General features: G+C 40.2%; 1 protein-coding gene across 1 annotated transcript in view; it reads right to left on the bottom strand.

The window, feature by feature from the left end:
- The window catches only part of BRF2 (BRF2 general transcription factor IIIB subunit), a 77875-nt gene extending 58306 nt beyond the window's left edge, over positions 1-19569 (bottom strand). Inside the window, exons 1-2 of the mRNA XM_069213452.1 lie at positions 19478-19569; positions 12869-13037 (exon numbers count right to left, since the gene is read on the bottom strand). Coding sequence (XP_069069553.1) covers positions 12869-13022 — 154 coding nt within the window. The 5' untranslated portion in view covers positions 13023-13037; positions 19478-19569. The remainder of the gene's footprint in view (positions 1-12868; positions 13038-19477) is intronic.
- Between the last annotated feature and the right edge of the window lie 2044 nt (positions 19570-21613).

Genomic DNA, 21613 nt, shown 5'->3' with positions numbered 1-21613 from the left:
AACATTAAAAAGAAGCCGGACTAGAAATGACTAGAAGCCTGTCAACATATCTATACTGAATGCAGTTATGGACATTCAATTTGTTGCAGACAATTCCATTGTTGTTGCATGATATGTATCTTCGTAAGTAACAAAATCTTGAAAAATATATATATATATATATATATATATATTAAAGTATGGAAAGATCTCAGCAGGAAGTGCGTTAGCTAAGTAACTGGACAACTTTAGCTTGAAGATGCTTTCACATGGAGAGATCAGTTCATATAAGACTTGTGGTCGCTATACTTGATCTATTTATACAGTAAGATTAAGATCCATCTTTAGCTGAGCTTAGGACCAGCATCAACAGGAAAATGAGTCAAACTCTTTTGCAGAGACACTATATAGCGCTCATGCAAAACTGGTCAGTACTGACAGTTAAAACCAGAATGCCAAACAGTTATTATCCCAAATAATTTTGGATTACACCACTTCTTACATATGCAAGATAACTTACGTATATATGAAGTGGTTCATTTCTAGCAAGCAAACAAGATTGAAGAAAGCATTTTGCAGTTTCAGATTGGACCGGATGTCCGGAGAGAGGCAACAAATTAAGGTTAATTAACTATTATAAACTAAATTGTCAAATGTCAGAAATGTATTTTTCTATAATGGTACTTTTTCAACTGTTCAAACCTTGGAGTAAGGGGGGGGGGGGGGTGCTTTTAGGTCAGTACAATTAATCTAGATGCTTACAAGGCAATCAAAGTCAACAACCAGTGTCCAGTCTTTTCTACTTATTTGAAAATGCTGAATGATGAAATTCAGCACGAAGAGGCACGGTTGTAGCTGAAGTTGCTAGAGAGTTCTGAGGATATGAAAGAAGCTCAGGCACAGGTAGTCAGGATCCCATCAGTCAACCAATTGTTGAAAATGAGGCAGCAATAGCAAGGAAAAAAAGTAGAAAATTCTATAAATGTCAGATGACTCAACGGACTTGCGTCACACCTTAATGAACGGCAGTGTAATATTTTCAGGAACATTACAGCAAAAGTTGATCATGAATTATGCATGATAAATGTAACTTTACATGCAACACATTTACCCTACATTTGTCCAAGTTAGTGGTCCGGCAGACACCAGGAAACTTTTCCTTTTACACATGCTCTGACCTTAGGTTAAAGGAAAAAAAAAAAGAAAGAAAAAAAAAAACACAAGCAATAGTTCATTTATTGTAGGAGGACACACTGGTCTTGCTGCTCACAACATCCGAGGTAAAACTTCTCATTGTCTTTAATCAGTGGAACATGACAAGAAACTGGAATATACAAAAAGTTGTGACAATGCTTGCCATGAAGTTCAGAGTCATCAGAAAATAAGGTTCTTATTGAAGCGTTTAGCACATTTTCAAATTTGAGGCTAGCCTTCATTCGTGTGAGAATGCAAGAAGTTCTCAGAAAAGCCTATGGCATACTATTTGAAGGAACACATGTCCTAATGTATGGTGACCTGCTTCAGCTCACACCAGTTAAAGGGAGCAGCCAGTGTTCAAGTTACTGCATGAGTAAACAAGAGACTTTGGTCAGTACTTGAAATGTCAAAATATGGTTAGATTTCCAATATTCTGACTGTATGATAAACATTGGGTAGGCTGCATATTTTAAGTTTGGCCCTATGCTAAAAGACTTTAGCTAGATCTAAGAAGGTGAAGAAGCTAAAATAGCTAATCTTCAACATTTCAGAGCCATTATGTTTCAAAACACTACTTCACCTCCAGCTGTATTGGAGGAGCTCAGAAAACTCATTACCACACTGTGACTCGTGCCAATGTTGGAGGAGTGTGCCACGTTTAATTGAGAAACGTATTTACAGAAATGGGGAATTAGTTATTCAACTCAATGGACAAGGTGTATAATCAGGGATGAAATTTACCATGATGTCAAAATGTGGTGAAGAAACTTGATGAATTAGAAGTCAGTTTTGCGTACAGCTTGTTTAGAAACCATTAAGGACCTTGATTAGGAGTTAAGTGTATTGGTAAATACCACTTGACTTTAACGAATCATGAGTTAATAACTATATGTGGTACTAAGTCCATGTGCTAAATACTGTGTTATAGTTCACATGCGCTATCAAACAAATATGCTTTACCACATGTTATTTCCCAACTGCAAAAAACAATGCATGAGGTAACTAGTCAAATCAAAAATATGAGTGGTCATTAAAAACCACTGGAATATACCACCTTAAAAATTCCTCCAGTCAAAACCAGGTCGTTAAAATTTCTATAAGTGTAGCAAACAAAAGAAATGACATAAGACTATACAAAAAACGAAGACCAACACAATGATGCAAAAAGACAGAGCACATGCACTGTCTTAGCTGAAACAAAATGAAATCACACAACTGCACATAACTGCCTTACCTATACAAACAGTTATGGACAGGTGAAGTTCTCACAGGTTGACTTGAGTACCTTACACTTCCATTCCGCAATAGCACCATGAATGCATCACCGCTAAGCCACTAAATCACGCTAAGTCCGTTCATGTTCTCAAAAAACACACACACACACACACACACACACACACACACACACAGCCGGATGATGGAAACCAGACCACCAATTAATGATCTGAAGTGGTGCAGCAACACAAGATAGTATTCAGGATTGACAGGGTAAGGCTGGAACCAATAAACATAACTAAGCTGGAGATCCAGGGGACATAAACGTGCGATATGGGCCCCATACAAAACATTTTCATCACGGAGTCCAACATAGGGACTAACCGATACCAACCATAGCCCCACAATGCTAGCAGCACCAGAACTCTTGGAAACAGGAACCATATAAGCAGTAGGTTTGGTAAGTGGTATTTCTCAATTAGCCTTCAACAAAATACTCTGCTAGGGAAGGATGCTTTGCAGGGAGTGAACAGCATATACAGTTCCCCTTAAATACAAACACAGATAGTGTCAGCAAAATAATCATCTGTGCTACAGCAGGATTTCCAGACACCTAGAGTCCGTTGCTGCACTTATGGACAACTGGTTGCCTCATGTAGACAGTAACAGGTGTGCTGAAACCTCAAAATGAAGCACACAATTTATGTGCAAATACTGTGTGAAGTGGATATGCATACACTGAACTGCTGTGTTAGTTGCTCTGGAAGAAACCACAATGTCCTGACAATCCTCGAAACATCTACTCACCCACTGGGTATAGCAAGCCATATTTTATTAGGTCAAGCTATTTTCAGGACCAACTCGCCCCTTCTGGCAGTTGACAAATAGGTGTTCTGTTCAGTTAGAAAGTGAAGAAGCAATAAAGACCCTTTGAACACAGAGCAAATGTGACAAGATACGAAGATTTACAGAGAGGTCAAAAGTCAGTTTGTGTTCTTAAACTTATTTTTCCTTCAGACTGCAGAATTTTGCCAGGTGAACTGGCCGAACTGCTGTACAAAGTGTGTACAGTAGTTTTTTTTTTAACACACATTTAAATACCTAAGTCAACTGTATAGATATTTCAGTAGTAGTTTTTTGTACTTCTGAGAGATGAAAATAAATTTCATTGGAGAAAAACAAATTGGAACACTTTACTTGGTGGTGTGCTAATGATAAATCGGTTTTCTGAAACCCAATTTTCACAGATTATTGCTAATACAGTATATAGTTTTATCAGTAAAGCCGCAAGTTAGTGGGAAGGTTTTGGGCATGTTTTAGAAATTTACGGTCTGTAAATGACACTGCACTACGACATCATGCTTTAGTAATATATTTATTAGAAGTGAGCGTTTAAACAAACTGAAAGACTCCTGCCCTTATGTCAATGCTATTAGTAAACTAAGAGGAAAGTCATGGATCACATGTGTACCATATAGGCGAGGTAGATTATAACTATACATAGAGCAAATATTTAGTCTGTTTAATCAAACAGAAGTTTTTTGTACACCAGAAATGCTGAAATTACACACTTGAAGGTGCACTCATGTGAGAAAAAAAAAAAAAAAAAAAAGACTGTAAAATAAAATATTTCGCTAGGGTCACACAATTGGAGACCGGTTTCCGGGTCAAGTACCTTACAATTAGGTTGAGCAGATTTTTCAAGTTACTCGACCTGCAGGTCGAGTAACATTTCTATGACTTATCGTGAATGCCTGACCTCAAAGAAACATTAGTCCTACTATGGTAACATCACCAACCCGTCATCATCAAGATAATGCACTACTATTGTTGTGGTGCAGAAGATTTCAACCTTTTCTGTAATAAGAGCTACTTTTGTTCAATGAAAACCATTACAAGCTACTAGAATCAGTGCTGTAACAGTGAACATATCAAGCAAGATTATCTTTGTGGCCACCCTTGTCAATATTACCAGCACTGATCACCTCTGAGCAGCAGGAGACATGTCAGCAATAATGTAAAAAAAAAAAAAAAAAAAAAAAAAAAAAAAAAAAAAAAGCCACACACCACACCTTTGTCAATTTGGAATGCATTTACATTGGTAATACATAACAACCATAGCTGCACTGCCTTGGGCATGAAGGTATTATCATTAACAAGCCCCCACTATCATCACATAATTTATCATTCAAATATGTTTTTTGAAATTAATCAATTTGTAGTCAAACGTCAGTTTACTAGATCTAAGAATTCACACATTTGTCTCAAATTCACTTTCCTATTTGAGTGCACCTAAGTTAACTTACCCAAGCAAAAGGTTATAACATGGTAGGGTAGGTTGCAACTTGTGGAATCTGTATTTACCGTATGTGCAAGTTTAGTTATTTGTCCCACCAAACTCATAATGGAGGACAAGGGATATGTTATTTACAGAACCATGGGGAATATTCATTTACATATGTGCAAGTTTGGTCCCCCCCCCACCCCCCACCAAACCCGTAATTGTTGCCCAAGTCTCCATAAACAGTCAGTAATCATTTTATATTTAGCAAACTGAACAATGGTAAATGTGGTTAACTTAATCATATATCCCAACAGAACTGAAAAAGTTTATAAAGAAGGAAAACCACGGCACATCCCAGGAAGTTGTAATGTTCCCGTTTATTCCTCGTAATGTCTTAAGATGAAACAATGGCATGTGGCCCAAGCAGACATCTTGGAGCCAGAATCAAGGATGACAACAGAAATCCTTATCAAATGGACAGCAGCCCAAATAAACAACAGCCGACACGTGTTTCGTCTGGGTACACTTTATCAAGGCTATAGTAAAGATATTGGCTCGATGTTCCAAAGTGCTAGAGACAGATTGATTTGAAAAAGCGGTCAAGAAAGGAAAAGCATGAGGACCATGGTAAGCCTCAAATATCTCCACGTGTTTCTCACTGCGTTGTGTTGACGGCGCCGCAAATAGTGATTGAAAAAGGTTATAGATGTCTTATGCTGCACAGTCACACGTTAGACCACTTGCTGGACTACATCTTCCAGATTACGAGGAGGGAAAAATAAATTCAGAGATCTTGTGTTTAAAAGAGTGAATTAGATTGGTAAGTTTGTATGTTGCTCATTTGGCGCAATACACAATACCACAAAAATGTGTAATCTCTAGCATGCAGAAATTGGAGATAAGTACTGTAAATAAAAAGAGCAGAGAGGTTGTTAAGAGAACAAAATTTAGATGCAGTAAAAGAAATGGTAGGCTCCTGAGTGACTCACTCATTTATCTTATTTTATCTGCAAATGTGATTCATAACATGGATATTACTTTAGGTTACTCCTGTCCTTCAAAAACATCCAGAATAGTAAGACTGCAGAGCTGTCAAGTCTACTAAGGACAGCACAGGAGAAAATGTACCTCCTACAGCAAATTATATGAAATGTATTGATTTTCGTACAGGAAGAGTGCAGTTTACTGTAAACTCAAAGGAGGATGACCAGGAATTTTTCCATGGTTGTATTAGAAAATTTAAGTTTGCAAAACTGATTGTCAGGCCTTGCTCTCTGCAATGTTGAGCATACTTATCACACAAGAACACCGCATTTCCATCACTTAAATACATAAAAGTGCATCCATCCACCGGTTTTCACTCTGGGACTCAAAGGCACATTGTAGCCTGTGGAAATGGAAAGGATGGAGTTAAGAGTAAAAACAAATTATGTAAGACCGATACCTGTTCCTCTGGTGAGCCATAGAGGGGAAGAACTTCTACCAGTAGCTCCAGCTCATTTGGAGAGAAGGCACGGGTCCTCTCACCTGCTTGGCCTAGCAAGACTGCTCCCAGAGGAGGCAAACAGCAGCTAAAGGTGGAGGTGTTGTTGATAGCAGTGTCGGGAGGCAAGGAGGCAAGCATGTTATTTTTCATACCATGGCATACATATATGCCACGTATGCGGTCAACAGCAGAGATGGACACAACCATTGGCCCTCTACAATACCCACTTTAAGCCCATAGCTATGCCCACTGTGGATGAACTACAACCTCCACTCCCATGTAGTCGACTTCTGCCAGCAGCAGGTTCTGCATGTCCAATATGCGAGGTCAGTCAACCGCCATTTTAGCAGTTGTAAGTACAGTATTTGTGACTGTTAAGTACATCACCACCACTCCAAACAAGGGCTAACATGTTTACATATGGACTACTCCACTGTCAGATTTCCATGACACAAATCTGTGTAGTTCATTACTGTGCATAAAGGCAAAATGTGAGCAGTGGACTGTACACTGCGGTTGACGGTTTTTAACATTAAACATCCTAAATTAACATTGTGCTAAGAGTACATTACTGAATGTATAATTTGCACATTTATAATTACATAAACATTTGAAGGCCATTATTGGTGGATGTTGTACAGTAGACAGTTATGCCTTCTGAACCAGTTATGTATTGCTACAGTACTTCTGGGTGACTACTTCACATATGTTGCCGTGGACATTGGGGCCAATATATAAAAATAAAATAAAAAATAAAAAACACCCACACACACACCACTCCAGTTTTCAAATCACACATAATCGTACATGTATCCCACCAAATGGGAAACATAAGGTAGCATAGCATTTCTGGCCACAGGTTCTTTTCAGTGCACTGTGGCTATATCTGGCAGTATGACACAACCAATGTTCAGTGGTGTATTACAAGATGTGATTTCATCAATGAGACATTAACAGCTATATCCGGTCCCCCAGACGTGAGGATTCAGCCAATGTGAAGGTTGACTTCTACAGATGTGGTCGCCTCCCACATGTGGTAGGAGCCATTGAGTGCACCCATACTGCCTTAGTACCACCCCAAGCCAGGAAACAAGTTTACCGGAACATAAAGAACTTCCTATCTATCAACGTGCAAGTTGTAAGCTTACTGGTTCTGTATATTCCAAACGTCTGTGCCCGGTTCTTAGGATCAGCACAGGATTCCTTCTTACTGCAGAACAGCACCATACCCCAGCTGATAACAAGCCAGTCCCCCTCTGGTAGTAGTTGACAAGTATGATCTGTCCTAACTTTGTATGGCTAATGTCAAGTACTACAATCAGAAGGTGTGTGACATATTGTAGCTCGTCTGTCTTCCATCTAAGAGACTCAGCATATCCCAACCGTCCATTGTTGCGACACCGCTGAGTAATCCAACTATGCATGGGAAGTCTGCTTCAGCGAGGCCCATGGCAGGCAGCGGAGCGGGCTTTTGGACTCTTGAAGGCCAGATTCAGATGACTGGACAAGACTGGGGGAGCCCTCCTCTACCCCACCCAGGAAGGTGTGTCAAATTACTGTGGCCTGCTACATGCTCCAGAACATCGCCCTGCGAAGGAACATCCCTTATATCGCAGGGGATGGGGACCATGAAGTGCCATCAGGTGAAGATCCTGAAATGTCAAATGATGAGGATAGTTGTGCAGAGTAAGGAGCGGACATGGGTCAAGATGTCACTGACAACTTATCATGAGTGCAAGTAATTTGTGAGATGTCATGACTGAATATTAAAGCAACTCTTGTTGTGATGTGAAGAGTATAGGTAGGGAAAATATTGTGAGAGCTGAAACTTGGCAAAAGGTGTTTGAAGGTTTTGACACATGCTCATTTTGTTAGAGTTGCTTTGTTTAGCTAAGATTGTTGTCATGGACAGTGTACTTCAGAAGTGGATTATGTGAATTGTGTCATATTAATGGTTTCATAACTAAATGTAGTTTTTGTCCGTTTTTAGGTACCTTCACCATGGCATCTTCACTTGGACAGTTCATAGTTGTGACATTAGCAGGTACATGATGTTTGGACGTATGTTCTGGGCATGAATTGTTCCTGGAAATGTCTGTCACAGACTTTGGGTGTACAAAACTTGCATCAAGACAGCTTGCACAGAGCTAGAATGGAAGTTAAGAATCCACTGGACTTGTTCCTTGTCCTGTGGTGGCCCTAAAGCAGTGTGTGCCATTGTACTCCAACAAAATGTTGTGGGAGCAAATCATGCTAGTTTCCCTTCTCATTGGCAAAATCCTCATTGTGTATATACTGTATGTAGTGATGATGTGTCTCCTCATTTTAGACAAGTGCTTGTGGCACATCGCAGACAGCTGTTTGAGACATTCCACTAGGTGCTGCAACACTGGTTTGGACTGACCCTATGATGAGAAACTGTTGCACTGCAATGTGTCTGTTTCTTGGTTTAAATGATGTGCAATTATTTTTGTAAGGTAGGCAATATGGCTCCAGCTAATGACCAAAAACAATTTTATTTTGCCAATTCAATAGGAAATGATCGTATGTATTCCCCTCCTTCTGCACCTGAAAATGTGATCCCTGCCACAGAATATTTGAGTCATGTATGACTTGCTATGTTTCTGACATTATGGCAGCCTATGATTGGAACAATGGAATAAAGCCATTTGCATGTATGTGTTGGTGTGACATGGTTGCGATCCTAAGCCAAACATGGTGTACATGCAAAATATCCATGCTTACACAAGTAGCTTGCGTTGGCATTGTAAAGTTCACATGGTACTACATATACACATTGCTATATGGGAGAGATTTACAACAGTAGACAATGAGTTTGTGACTTGTTTATTTAATAAAGTGGTAAAAGGTGGAGATCCAGTGCAAAGATAAACAAAATGAAGTGAAGTAGTCAGTCATGGTGAATGAAACCATAGTCGTAGATTTAACGCCGCGCTCTGACGTGGCGTCTTTCTGTCCTCGCGGGTGGAACATGCTACCGATATTCAGAGCGCCATCCCCCGCGTTTTTTGACTTTGCTTTCTGGGAAGCATATATTTTGCTCCCGGTCACGCTACACTTACTTGTAACCTTTTACCTTCTTTTGTTGTTGGTGGTGTGTTTGTTGGTCCTTTTGCCTGTCTCTATCCATGTTGTGTCCATCTTGTCTTCTTCGTGTTTTTGTCCCAGCATGCTCTGTTTTTCTTTTATACTACTTCCTTTTTCCTATACTGGTCTATGGGCTTTTCCCAATCCAAGATGGTGTTACTTCCCTTTCCTGTGATGTCACTTCCCTTTTCTCAGTATATAAGTCAGTCTTGTTCCTCCTTGCGTTGCAAACACTTCCTTCTGGTTGTGTTGTTCGCTCCTGTTCTTTGTTCCTGCTTTTGCCTTGGGATATTTTTGCCTGCTCCTTTTTTCCTGCCTTGTACCCTGGATATTGCCTATTTTTGTTTCCTGTTGTCAAGTCCTGTTTCTTCTTGTTTTCCTTCAGGAGTTCCTGTTAGAGTTTTTTTCCCCAGTGTTGGGGTTTTTTCCCCTCTGGGACTCCTTCTGGAGGGTACGGCCTGCTTTGGCATAGCTTGTCAAGCGGCGCCGTGGCTACTAGAAGGGGTCGCCCTTATCTGGGAGTATCCAGTAACCTGTAGAAGACTTGGTGTGTTAGCCAATCCGAAATCCAGAGGTGAGAAGTCCAGCGCAGTACGTGACAGTAGATGCCAAATTGTCTGAAGTCAAAAGTCCAAAATACTACTCCCATCAAAAAGGGAAAGTATCCAGAAATAGTCCACAGCATAAATGTATTGCCCACACTGGAGGGCAAAAAAATGTGGTCCGTCCTGCTGTGCTGCAGTGGAGAGGCAAAGGATTGTGGTCTGGGATGGGGTGTGTTTTATAGTGCCACTTGCAGGTGTTTCCAATTAGCCAATGTAGATCAGCTGTCTTTGTGTGTCCATCCAATGGGCACTGTTCTGGTGCTTTGCTGCCAGCATACCACAATGGCCTAATGCGGTCAGAAAAAAAAAAAAACACACCAAAAGGGGACCGCCAGTACCCTGGCAGTAACAATTGTCACAGTTGGCGATTCAAGCTGCATGCATCGTAATACGCAGGCAGAAGACAGACTCTGTGGTCTTCTTGGGACCATAGCCTTGGCAGTACGGCCATGAGACCGCCAAATTCGTAAACAGGCCGCATGTTCTTCAGGACACAAAATGTGGGCATTCTGGGTGCACAGATAAGACAATGACAAAAATATATGATCTACTTGTAAAGGATGAGGGTCAACATACTCCCAAACTGCAGAGCCACAGCAGGCAACAGAAACACACTTAATATAATACAAAATGAGCAAGTGCAGAATAGACTTTCAACCTAGCCTACTGGTAAAACTAAACTGGAGAGAGAAGGAATGAAAGACATGATTCTGGAGCAGAGGAGTTGAGAACAACAGCATGCTTTATCAAAGACCACACGCAAATATGTTAAATCCTTGCCTTAAGACAATGACACCCCCCCCCCCCCCCAAATTAGAAAAAACTTTTTTCAATGCAATGGGTCTCGCATTTGCTTTAGTTAGATCTGTTAGCATTGTAAATTCCTTACTGGACTTTTCTTGCCACTTAAATTGAAAATGAAAAGTAAAACAGTTGATGTAAGTGAGGTGAATTAATGTGCCACGGCTGCCATGATCATGACCGTTAAGGAGAGACACAAAAAGAAAAAGCTTGCTCACAGTCAAGGGAATCGACAATAGTGCAATTATCCATGTAACAGGGGCAGTCTGAAAGGTGGTAACAAAACTGTCCCAAGGAGGGACAGACATTAGGCATTTACCAATGATACAGAATTTTTTTTTTTAAAGGTAAGCCCATGAACGAGTGAAAGTGATGGGTGTGCCGTGGGTGTGGTTAAAAGCCCACAATATGTACAAAAGGTCAAAGCGCTTGCGTGCTTGACGTAAAAATGACAGGTTTTAGGGTCCGACACGTCTGCAATCATAAAAGGCTTGACAAAGTTGGTACTAAGGTCTGGACCATCCATGAAGGAAGGAAATCCTGCAAGGAAATGTTTTAAAACATTTGCTGTCCTGGCCGGTATTAAAGCCTCATTTGTATACACTAAGGAGGAGGGACCTATTCCCCACACGCCACATCCTTGTTCCTACCAAGGAAACATGATTCTAAATTGTTGCTGTATAAAATAAAGATGTGTGGTCAGCACACAGTTCTGATAAACAAATCTAGCTAATTTAAATAAAATTAAAAAAAAAAAAAAACACATACACCACCACACAAATCTGCTCACTCACCCTTTCACTCAAATCGAACTCGAAAAACATTTCAGCCCTAGGATCATTTAACCTGTATGAAGAGTAAAACAACTGTATTATGGATTGTTCCCACTGTTGTACGAAAGAGGCGTGATCCACTGTCAGATTTGAGTTTACAGAGCAAAATGTTTACCTTATTTGAATTATGGAGTGGTGGCCTTTCCTGGTACGGATTCTCAAATTTGGATCAAGCCCAACGTATCCTTGTTAGAACGAATGTTGGCCTTTTTTCGTGCATCAGGCATGAGCGGATTAGGATTGAATATACTATGTGTCAGCCATTGGCTTTTGAACCTCAATCTTTTTAAAACGTGTTTCAGAATAGAACTAGTCCAGTCATATTCTATAAAAGGCCGTACTTGGTTACCAATTGATTCTTCTAACAATGGATGTGCTAATCCCTGGCTCCTCCACATGAAGAGAGCCCTTGGCAATCCTGGGACCAGAGAAAGAAGGGAAAGTTTTTTTTTTTTTTTTTTTTTTTTTTTTTTTTAAATACTATGCTTTCAAACATTTACTATGAAAAAAAAAAATTATATCTCAGAGTCATAGGTATTCCCTAGACTGTCAATACGACATATTGCTGTCAATGTTAGATCTTCGTGATATAGATCAGTTGATTAAGATACTTATCACAGGATTTCTGTAAAATCTGCAGGTCACACGTTCTAGTCCCAATCCGAAATCACGGTGGGTAAATGCAAATACTGTACAGATACATCTATAACGTATCGATATCAGGCATTTATACTAAAAGTAAAGGTTGGTGGGTTAACATGGCCTACTGCAGAAATGTACAATTAACGTATGTCAGATTGCAATCCCCATCAAAAACACAATTGAGCTGAGGCACCTATGGTATAGATATTTGCAATGGCTAGGAGGACACAGACTTCAAATCCTCGTTAAATCTCCCTCTCAGCAGTGCATTGACAGTGAAGTCTTTAAAATAATATTAGTAATAATTTAGGGAACATTTACCCTTACATTTTGGCATGGAATGCATTTCTACTGACATAGGAATTGTACATTTTTCCCCCCACTGGGTCGTTCTGTATCCGATATACTGTGCTTTTGTGGCCCAAATATCTGCTGAGCATTCAATTTCGTTTTAAGCAATGGAAAATATATCTCGTGGATTATATAATCTCCTGAACATACACCACAGTGCTATGTGCCCATCTCCCCTTGTGCAGTTTAAGCTCTCAGACGTTTATACAAGGTGTTTATAATACTTTGCAAAAGCCCTAAATAACATAATCGGGTTAAAAGCCTAATCAATTCAGGCTAGCAAGTGATTTGCCACAGAGAACCGAGAGGTTGACTGACCTTCAATCTCACTTCTCTCAATTAGTCCCATGTATCCTAGTTCACTCACCTTGTGAAAAGCCTTCTTCAGCTTGTGTGGTAGTCAGGAGGCCCTCTGTCAGGATAAATCCACAAGCAGCACACACCAACTGGTTCTGGGAGTAATGGGCATCATCAACTATGTCTGACGAACCACAATCCGGGCATTTACTAAAGTCAGACATCCTGGAAGGTGTTCTCTACAAGACAACAGAAGAGTTCAATATACTTCCGTAGTTTCCTGCAACAGCACAGGTTTAAATTAAGAATAGATCAAAGGCTTGGTGGTCACATGGTCCCAGCTCAAAAGTCTTCCAAACAGGATGCAGTTCGCCATACACCTGTGAATGCACTTTACAAACATATTGTATAACAATACGACAGTGCATTTCCATGACAGAGATTATGTCTATATGTGGCTATTTCTGTAACCATAAAAACAGCAGCCCACAAAAGATAAACTCATTCTTCAATAACATATGCACCTTAATTTTTATCTGTGCAATCCCTGGTCCAATAGGGTTATCAATAATCTATTTTTCCTGCTTATTGGGCTGGCTATCTAACAAGATGATAAGGAGACAACATGTCCTATTTACACAGACATTCCGTAAATGAAGCCGAATATTCATTATATAGCTCCAAAATCATAGTTTCCACGACTTCAGTATTTATGTAATGCATGACAGCTAACCATGGATGAATGTATTCTGAGAGTCATCTCAGAAAAGGGAGGGACTTGTATAGTAAGTATCTAGGATTGGAGGTACTTACACTAATACTAGCTCATTGCAGAGAACTAAGCGTTCATTAGCTTAGAAATTCAGGTGCCTCTGCAGTACACATTCACTGTGAGCTGACTTCCATCAGTCCTAGGATCCACATAGCTATGAGCAACTAGACTTCACTGGTCGATAGCCTAAGGTCAGCCAATCCAAGACCAGGCTTTAAAACCTGAGCCAAGAATAATTGTCAGCAGAAGGGCATGGTAGGGCTCTCACTGCCACCCAATATTAGGGTTTTCAAAACTTAGCACAAAGGATAGGACACTTATGATTCAGACAAACAAATGGTTCACTCCTGAATTAAAGAACCTAAAAAAGCAAAATACTCTTTAATTTAAAAAGAAATTTACGAACCACTGATCCTACCAGAGTGGGGACCTTACAAAAATTAAAACCAGACTATAAAAGAAAACCATGTGACAAAACAATCTGAAAGTCAATGGTGCTATATGCACAAGCTGTCAAAACTCAGAGACCATTTCCAGGTCTGGGACTATATTAACAGACTTGAGGTAAATGAGCATCCACAGAGAGAACATTGAGTAAGCCCTGACATTTGGGAAAACGTTATCCTTTCACTTTATTGCAACAGAAGTATTGCTCTGGAAAATTCAGTCGTACAGATTGCATGTTCAGCTCAACTCAATAATACTAAGACAGAATGGACTGTGTAATCATATAGTCAACTCAATAAGGATCATCATAGTTTAAAAAAAAAAAAAAGAAAAAAAAATTAAGAGCAAGCGTGGCCACAGGTGCGAACACCAAGTAGCCTATTTAAAAATCAGACTTAGAATGCTAGGAGTCTCGGCTGTCACCTCTGTTTGAGGCTTCATTCCTTATAGGCACCATTGTTGAATGTAGGAGTGGTTTCATTCATCTTCTGTCCCCTCTACAAAAATAAGGGCAGCAGATCGGATCCCTCCAATTACCACCTAATTGCGTTGCTAGACATCAAGGGTAAAGCATTTGCAAGGATTTTACTACGGAAGCTTAATAAAAAATAAAAAGTCAAATGATAACAGCATTATCCCTTTCTCCCAAACAGGTTTTGATTTAACTGTAGTGCTATGGATAACGTTGTGACATTATCATTTCTAGCTCATTATGCCATCATTCAGAAACGGGACCCATTGCATGCTTTATGGATTACACAGCAACCTTTGATAAGGTTGACTGTCAGAACCTTTGAGAGGAAAAAAACAAAACGAAAAAACTGGCAGGCTGGGGCATCCCGCAATGTTTACTTCAAACCGTTATTTCATTATAAACAGAAGCCTGGGTGTGCGTGAAAGTAGGTAATGGCCTCAGTTTCAAAGAAAATCCTTTAAGTACAAGGCCTTGAAGCAAGGATACGTATATGTACATGCTTCTCTTCTGTTCAGTCTCTACACAGAAGACATCAGCATATCACTAGGAAAAACTAGTTAATTTCTTCCAACGAAACAAAACAACCGCCTGGAAATACTACAGAATGTAGATGATATTGTCATAATAGATCATACCTACACTGACCTGCTAAGAGCCTTAAACTACATAGTTCAATTCCTGAAAACAAAATCAGAACGAAGTCAAAGTTATGATGTTTGGCAAACATCCGGGGAAACTCTGGGGTATCTGGCATACTGAAAAAGCACAATGAGATAGCAACTAGCACAAATGAAACACAGAAGCTATGGTAGAATATGGCCACTGCGGCCCGACAAAGTTACACAGCTCTTCTGCCAGGGAAGTACAGAAGGTAAAAAGAGCCAACATTTTACCATACATATATTAGGGCCATTAAGGCTTCCCAGGCCGCTTCACATAGACACAAGACTTAATACGGTGCAATACATTTTGAAAGCTTTTTCACTTGCAGTGGCATTTTCTGAGATCACAAATGTAATTAGTTCGGTTTAGTCCATCAAGACTTTACATGCAAAGCAAACGTCTTGGCATATTGCTCACTGGTTAACAAGAAAACACCAAAATAAGTTATAAAGCCAATCCTCTCAAACAGTGTCTCGATGCGCCACATAATGAACTCTATTTGAACCTGGAAGAAGAGTCAATCTCTGATAGTAATCTCGAATAGAGCATTTAATTCGGACATAAAAACACAAGTCACACTGCTTAGCCGCATTGCTGATGTTCTAGATCAGAAAAAAAAAAAAAAAAATATATATATATATATATATATATATATATATATATAGAGAGAGAGAGAGAGAGAGAGAGAGAGAGAACACTTGCAATATACAACGAAGTCATACAAAACTATGACCACACAGTTATCCATCAGAAATATGCAAATTAGTGGGACTATCTACTGTCCATATGAGGTTTTTGATGTTTCCGAGAAAATAGACGAGACTTACCAACCATCAATTCCCAAATCAAAGGTGCAGACCGTGTGACTCTAAGAAGTAATCGTTATGGCACTTTCTTTGCTGCAGTCTCGGGGTGAAGTGTGAGAATCAAGTGTTTGTCAAGCAGATTCTCATGAAGAAAAACATTATACGATACAAGGAGGCCTTAAAAGTCTATCTTAACTCACAGAGCACCTCGGATCTCTGTTGAGTCGCCAATTTCTCTACAGAGGACTCCATTACTACAATAATATTAATCAGGGACACTGTATTTCCGCAAATGTTTAACTTGCGATTAACAATGCCTTTCTTTGAATTCAGTGATTGATCTTTATGATTATTGGTTTGAAATCAAATTTCAATATGTATTTTTTTTGTTTGTTTTAACTGCACTGCTTTCCATGCATTTTATTGTACTGCCTAATTTAATTTTAGTAGAATCAATGTTTGCTCTTTTGGGCAGCAATAATTGCTCACGTCACTATTTTGTAAGACTGTAATCATTCAAACATAATAAACTACCTACTTATTTACTGCCACCCATGATTTTGGATAGGAAGAAGGAGGAGCGAGGGCAGGTGTGTTATACATGTTGTAATATTAGTGAGGAGCAGGTGTGACACCACATAACATGAGTGAGTGGTGGCTGAACACTGGTTAAGGGTTTATTCACAATTCACAGGGGGCCTAGAACTGAGAAGAATGGCCCAGCTGTCTGGTTCCTGCAGTACTGGCCTCATTTCTGTGGCACAGGGTAGGCCGGTGATTGGCATACAGGGCACGCATGTTTAGTATTTAACAAAAAGTGATAAACCATTAGCTATGTTCCACCAGCAGGCTGCCTGAAGCCGCTGCCCATGTTTGTGGGTGCAGAGGGGAAGAGAAGGCAGCTTTGCTGAGTGTAAACGATTGCTGGATTCTGTAAACCACAGTCCTGGCCTCTGATGAGGTATGGCCATGAGTGTGGACGTCATCCCTCTCTGGCAGAAGGTGAGCAGGAATGTATGCACGCACTGCATTCGCGGCAAAAGAGCAGCACATTATTTAGGTAAAGAAACCTTCCTACTCCGCTTCATTTTCAGGTTATCTGACCTAATGTGATCAATCACCACATCATCAGCCGTTCTGTCCCATTGCCTGCATTTCAAAGGTGAGTGAAGGCAATGCTTTTGCAACTCAAAAACTTACCAATAGTACATCTATGCAAAAGGATTAAAGGCTGCCTGACAAGACACCTCGAGCAGAGCGCAACACTCCAAGGACCGCATCACATGTATAACGGTGATTTCCAATATGTGTGAAAACGCCAATTACGGAACATATCTGAATTCCGAGTTTTGTGGCAAACATTACATTCCACACAAATTTCCCTGTGTAAATTAACCAGAATTTATTAGGATAAAATACTTAGTGATTACCCGACGACTCCATTTTGGGGGGGAACGCACCAACATATGCATGTTGTGGCCCATACTGGCTCCAATTACTAATTACCTTGAGGAGGGTGAGATAATAATCGCACCATGTGAAATCAAATATCATGTTATAATTCATTGGGTAAGCTAAATACCTCCGGTCAGGAACTTTGCTCTTCAAAAATGGGGAAAAACAGCCAAAATCCACATGTACCAATACTTCCCAGGCACTTATGCTGTTAATTTTCACCAGGTCCGATCGAGCGAAATTTAGTTCGAGGAAATTAGGGGTGGGGCAGGTGGAATGTTTGCCGCGAAACTCAGACTTCTTGTATGCGCAATTTCGCAATTACTGCATGTACTGGTATTCAGCCTCAGCTGTGATCAAAATCTGAGGGTCTAAACTCATAAGAGAAGGTAATTACCACACCTACTGAACTCCAAACTCCTAGGCAGATTATGTCATCAGATGTGGTAAGCAACTCAACCACCTCCCGAACACTCATAATTAGAGCCACAGGCTAGCAGCGGTATGTCAGCTGTGAAGAATGGCTTCTCTGCAGTTAGCTTCTGTTTGCAGTGAGGTTGGCAGGGAGCAGCGCCATCACAGAAGGTGTCCTACACAATTCAGGATGTGGAAACTTGTAGTTTAATTGGCCCTGAATGTGTGAAACAAACAAGCTGGGCCCAGTTTCAGGAAGATTCCTAGGGAGTTTGTTTCTGCCTTTCAACCAATTTTCAATTGCTCAAATATTGTGAGATTAGTGGACAGAGAGAATATAATTTTGCACAAGATCAAAGTTTGATCAATGAGAATATCCAGTTTATTTATTTTTGTACTCATTAAACACACTTAGTAGAAGGGGCAAGAATGATCATAAATACTGACAATCGTAGGCAAATAGTAGAATATGAATACGCTCAAAAGATGATTGATAAAGGGCACTCAAAATGGCCAAATTGGGAATCTGTGGTTAAGAACATGTGTCTTGTCACTACAGTTCTAAAGTAGACCACAAGTAAGATGGCAAGGATTCAAATGGGGAAGCCAGAGGACTTTTTTCCCCAGAGAAATGTGGCACTGTGTAGTGGGCTCTGATAAATCAGATTTACAACGCTGTCTTTAGTTGCAGCATATTTAAGTAAATTGTTAAAACTTGAATTACATGTCAAGACTCCGCATTTCATGTCTAGATCGTAAAAACTGCATCGCATTGCGTGGTGGTTTCTGCCAAACCCACTTTATTTCCCATCGTGTGACAACCAGTGGGTCCTGGAATAGCTTGCGGTAACTGGGCAGATGCTAAGGTTTTTTATTTGATTTTATTCTTTCTCTCAACTAGGTTTTAAATTGCATTCAAATATTTCCCAGTGTAGACAAGCAGAGTAATCTCAAGCGTAATAAGACAGCTGTAAAATATTTGACAGCTTTGTTTAAAACCATCACGGCTTCGGCGAACGGTTTCAGACAGTTTGGAGCTCGATTATCTAGTGGTCAGTACTTCAAAAGTGCTGCTGTCTGTAGTATTTTAAAGAAAATGCGCTGATCTGTAACCTGCATCTGTCCTACAGGTAAGGTACACAATTTAGGAGCGTTTTAACGACTTAGTTTAAACTGATTCCTTAACAGAATACCTTGATTTTCTGAAAACTATTAAACGTGCATTTTATGATAACATGGCACTAAACATATTCATGCTCAGGCTCACTGTCACAAGTCTGGGTGGCTAGAGTAAGACACATTTGCTCATCTATGTTCTCTGTACGGAGTTGATTTGGTCGGTCTATGCTTAAACTTAAAAGGACCCATGACTCTGCCTAGCTATTGTAACTATTACGCCTGGATATACTTGTGTTTTAATATGTCTGACTTATAAGCGTGCGTAAAACATCCTACGCACAATTAACGCAACCCGCGAGTTTCAATAGGGCTGATAACGCTAATCAGATAAGCCATAAATTGTGACTATGAATCAACTTTTGTGATAATGGTCTTTACTTTATCATACCAACCGCATTAAAAACCAATATATACAAACTATTAACATAACCACATGCTGCAACTTAATCGGACAGCCCACGAACTCACCGTGATGATGTATCCTTAGCACTTCCGGGTCGGTAACCACGGCTAAACTCACAATCCACTGATAGCAGCCTCTTATGTTTTGGGGGTTGTGGCGCTGAAGGATTTTAACCAATCATAATGCGTAGCACAGAAATAGATGTTCTGATTCGCTGGGATTGGCTGCACGTGCCATTGACAAGACGCCCTCTTCCAGTCGGTTGCTACCGCCTATTTTGAAGCAGGCTGCAGTGTCTAACTTTGCTAGAAGTCTACCTAATATAAATTACTAACCGGCAGGGTTTGACAGCCCGTCTCCAACCGGCAGAGCATGCCTCTTCTTGTGAAAGAGGGGCATTGTGGAGGGCAGAGCGAGTAGGTGGCTTAGGTTGGATGGGCGAGCCACTGAAAGCTCGAGCCTGTACCGTTGCCTGGCTGATTCCGTCTCAGCTCGAGGTCCAGTTGGAACTTCGAGCTTAAAACGAGCCGAGTTTTCATGTGGCATCCGCCTGCTGCTCCCCCTACACAGCATATGGTGTTACGGTCAGACTTGCCAACCTTGGCCCTGGGGAGCCAGGTGCGACTTGGTTGGTTGGTTGGTTCAACATTCTTTGTTTCTTGGACAAATTACTTAATCTCCACGTTAACGACGAATATCACCTTGTGTTACTTGTTCTCATATAAAGTGCTCCAGTGCTTTCCAGTCGAGTTGGGGATATATGGAAAGTGCAGAAAAATGCACAAAGAGGTAAAATCGAATCCTTAGCAGAAGGAAAAACAAACGGGCACCCGTTTATTGGCTGATCTATACAAAGTAAAACCAGAAATTGTAGATACATTGTGGCGTTCCTGCTTAAATTGTGTGATCTGGGATAAATATTTTATTCCACCAAAACTCAGTTTTTTTTCCAGTTGTATACAACCCAGTGTGTTTGATTTAATAGGCTATAATGTTCTATACTAATCTGGGCCACATGTAGGGTTTACATGTGAATTGTTTTCTCTTTTAGCTTACTAATGTTTAAAAATTATAATTTTTAATAAGTACTTTACAGTGCAGTGCTATAATGTAACTTTTTTTATAACACTTTTTATTTGTAATGCACATTTATAAACAATATCAGGGCAGGTCCTAGGAGTCTTGGGGCCCCAGGGGAAACAGAAAATGTGAGGCCCCTCTAAATTGCATGTGACATCACAAGAAGTGACATTACAGAACTATTAATCTTTGGCATCACAGAAGTAGCATAGTCCTTTCATTTGAATCTTGTACTCCTGCATTGATGTTGGAAAAATGAAAAGGCAAGTTCCAAAATGCAAGGAAATGAGCTACTTACATGCGGTATAAATAAGCAAACTCGAGACCTTCTCTGGTGGAGTCTGTGATAGGGAAAGTTACAGTTTCCATATAAATGCATTTTACTGTGACGGAATAGTTTGATGGTGCGTTTGTTTTGAAACAAATAGCGAGTTGTGAGAATAAGGCAATGGACAGTTTTGATGTGAGTGTGTTTACACAAGTATGTGTGTTTGTTGCAGCTGTATACCAGTGCAGTTTATTCCTGTCGCTGCTATAAAATGAGAGTTTAGGTCTTTGTATCATCTGGATAGAAAAACAATATCATCAATTAGGTTTAGCCTCACGACTACTGCGGAACAGCTCACTTTCTTAGCTACAAACTGTAAGAAGACCCTTTACTCATCCCTAAAGAATTGGTCTTAAACTTTTGGCGTCATTAGGAAGTTCTTGCATCTCATTGCTGTAGGGATGTTACTAAAAAGCACTTGCTTTGCTGGTGAACTAAGGGGGGATTGCTGTGATGGACCCACTATAGGGAACGCATTATGGGTGCATCAGCAAGATGTCTTAATCTAGGGAGTCAGACATTGTTTATAGGTGCTTTGCGGAAGTTGCACTGGCTTACAAACATCACAAAGGTGTCTTTCCCTGCTTCTTGAAAAAGGTACTGAGGATACACTAGTACACAGTTTATTTTGGCATAACATCACTTACAATGCAGCCAGTGCAATGCTAAAGCATTGACCACACTGCCATTACCACGCATATGCGTTTACTACGCATATGCATGGTAACAGCAGAGAAAGCTGTCTAGGTGTCGGGGCGGAACAGAAAGGAGCAGAGAAGAGAGAGGTAAGTGG

The sequence above is a fragment of the Pleurodeles waltl genome, chromosome 11 (assembly GCF_031143425.1).
Source record: "Pleurodeles waltl isolate 20211129_DDA chromosome 11, aPleWal1.hap1.20221129, whole genome shotgun sequence".
In the NCBI taxonomy this organism is placed as follows: Eukaryota; Metazoa; Chordata; class Amphibia; order Caudata; family Salamandridae; genus Pleurodeles; species Pleurodeles waltl.
Note: the sequence above shows the minus strand (reverse complement) of the source record. Positions and strands in the feature narration are given on the sequence as shown.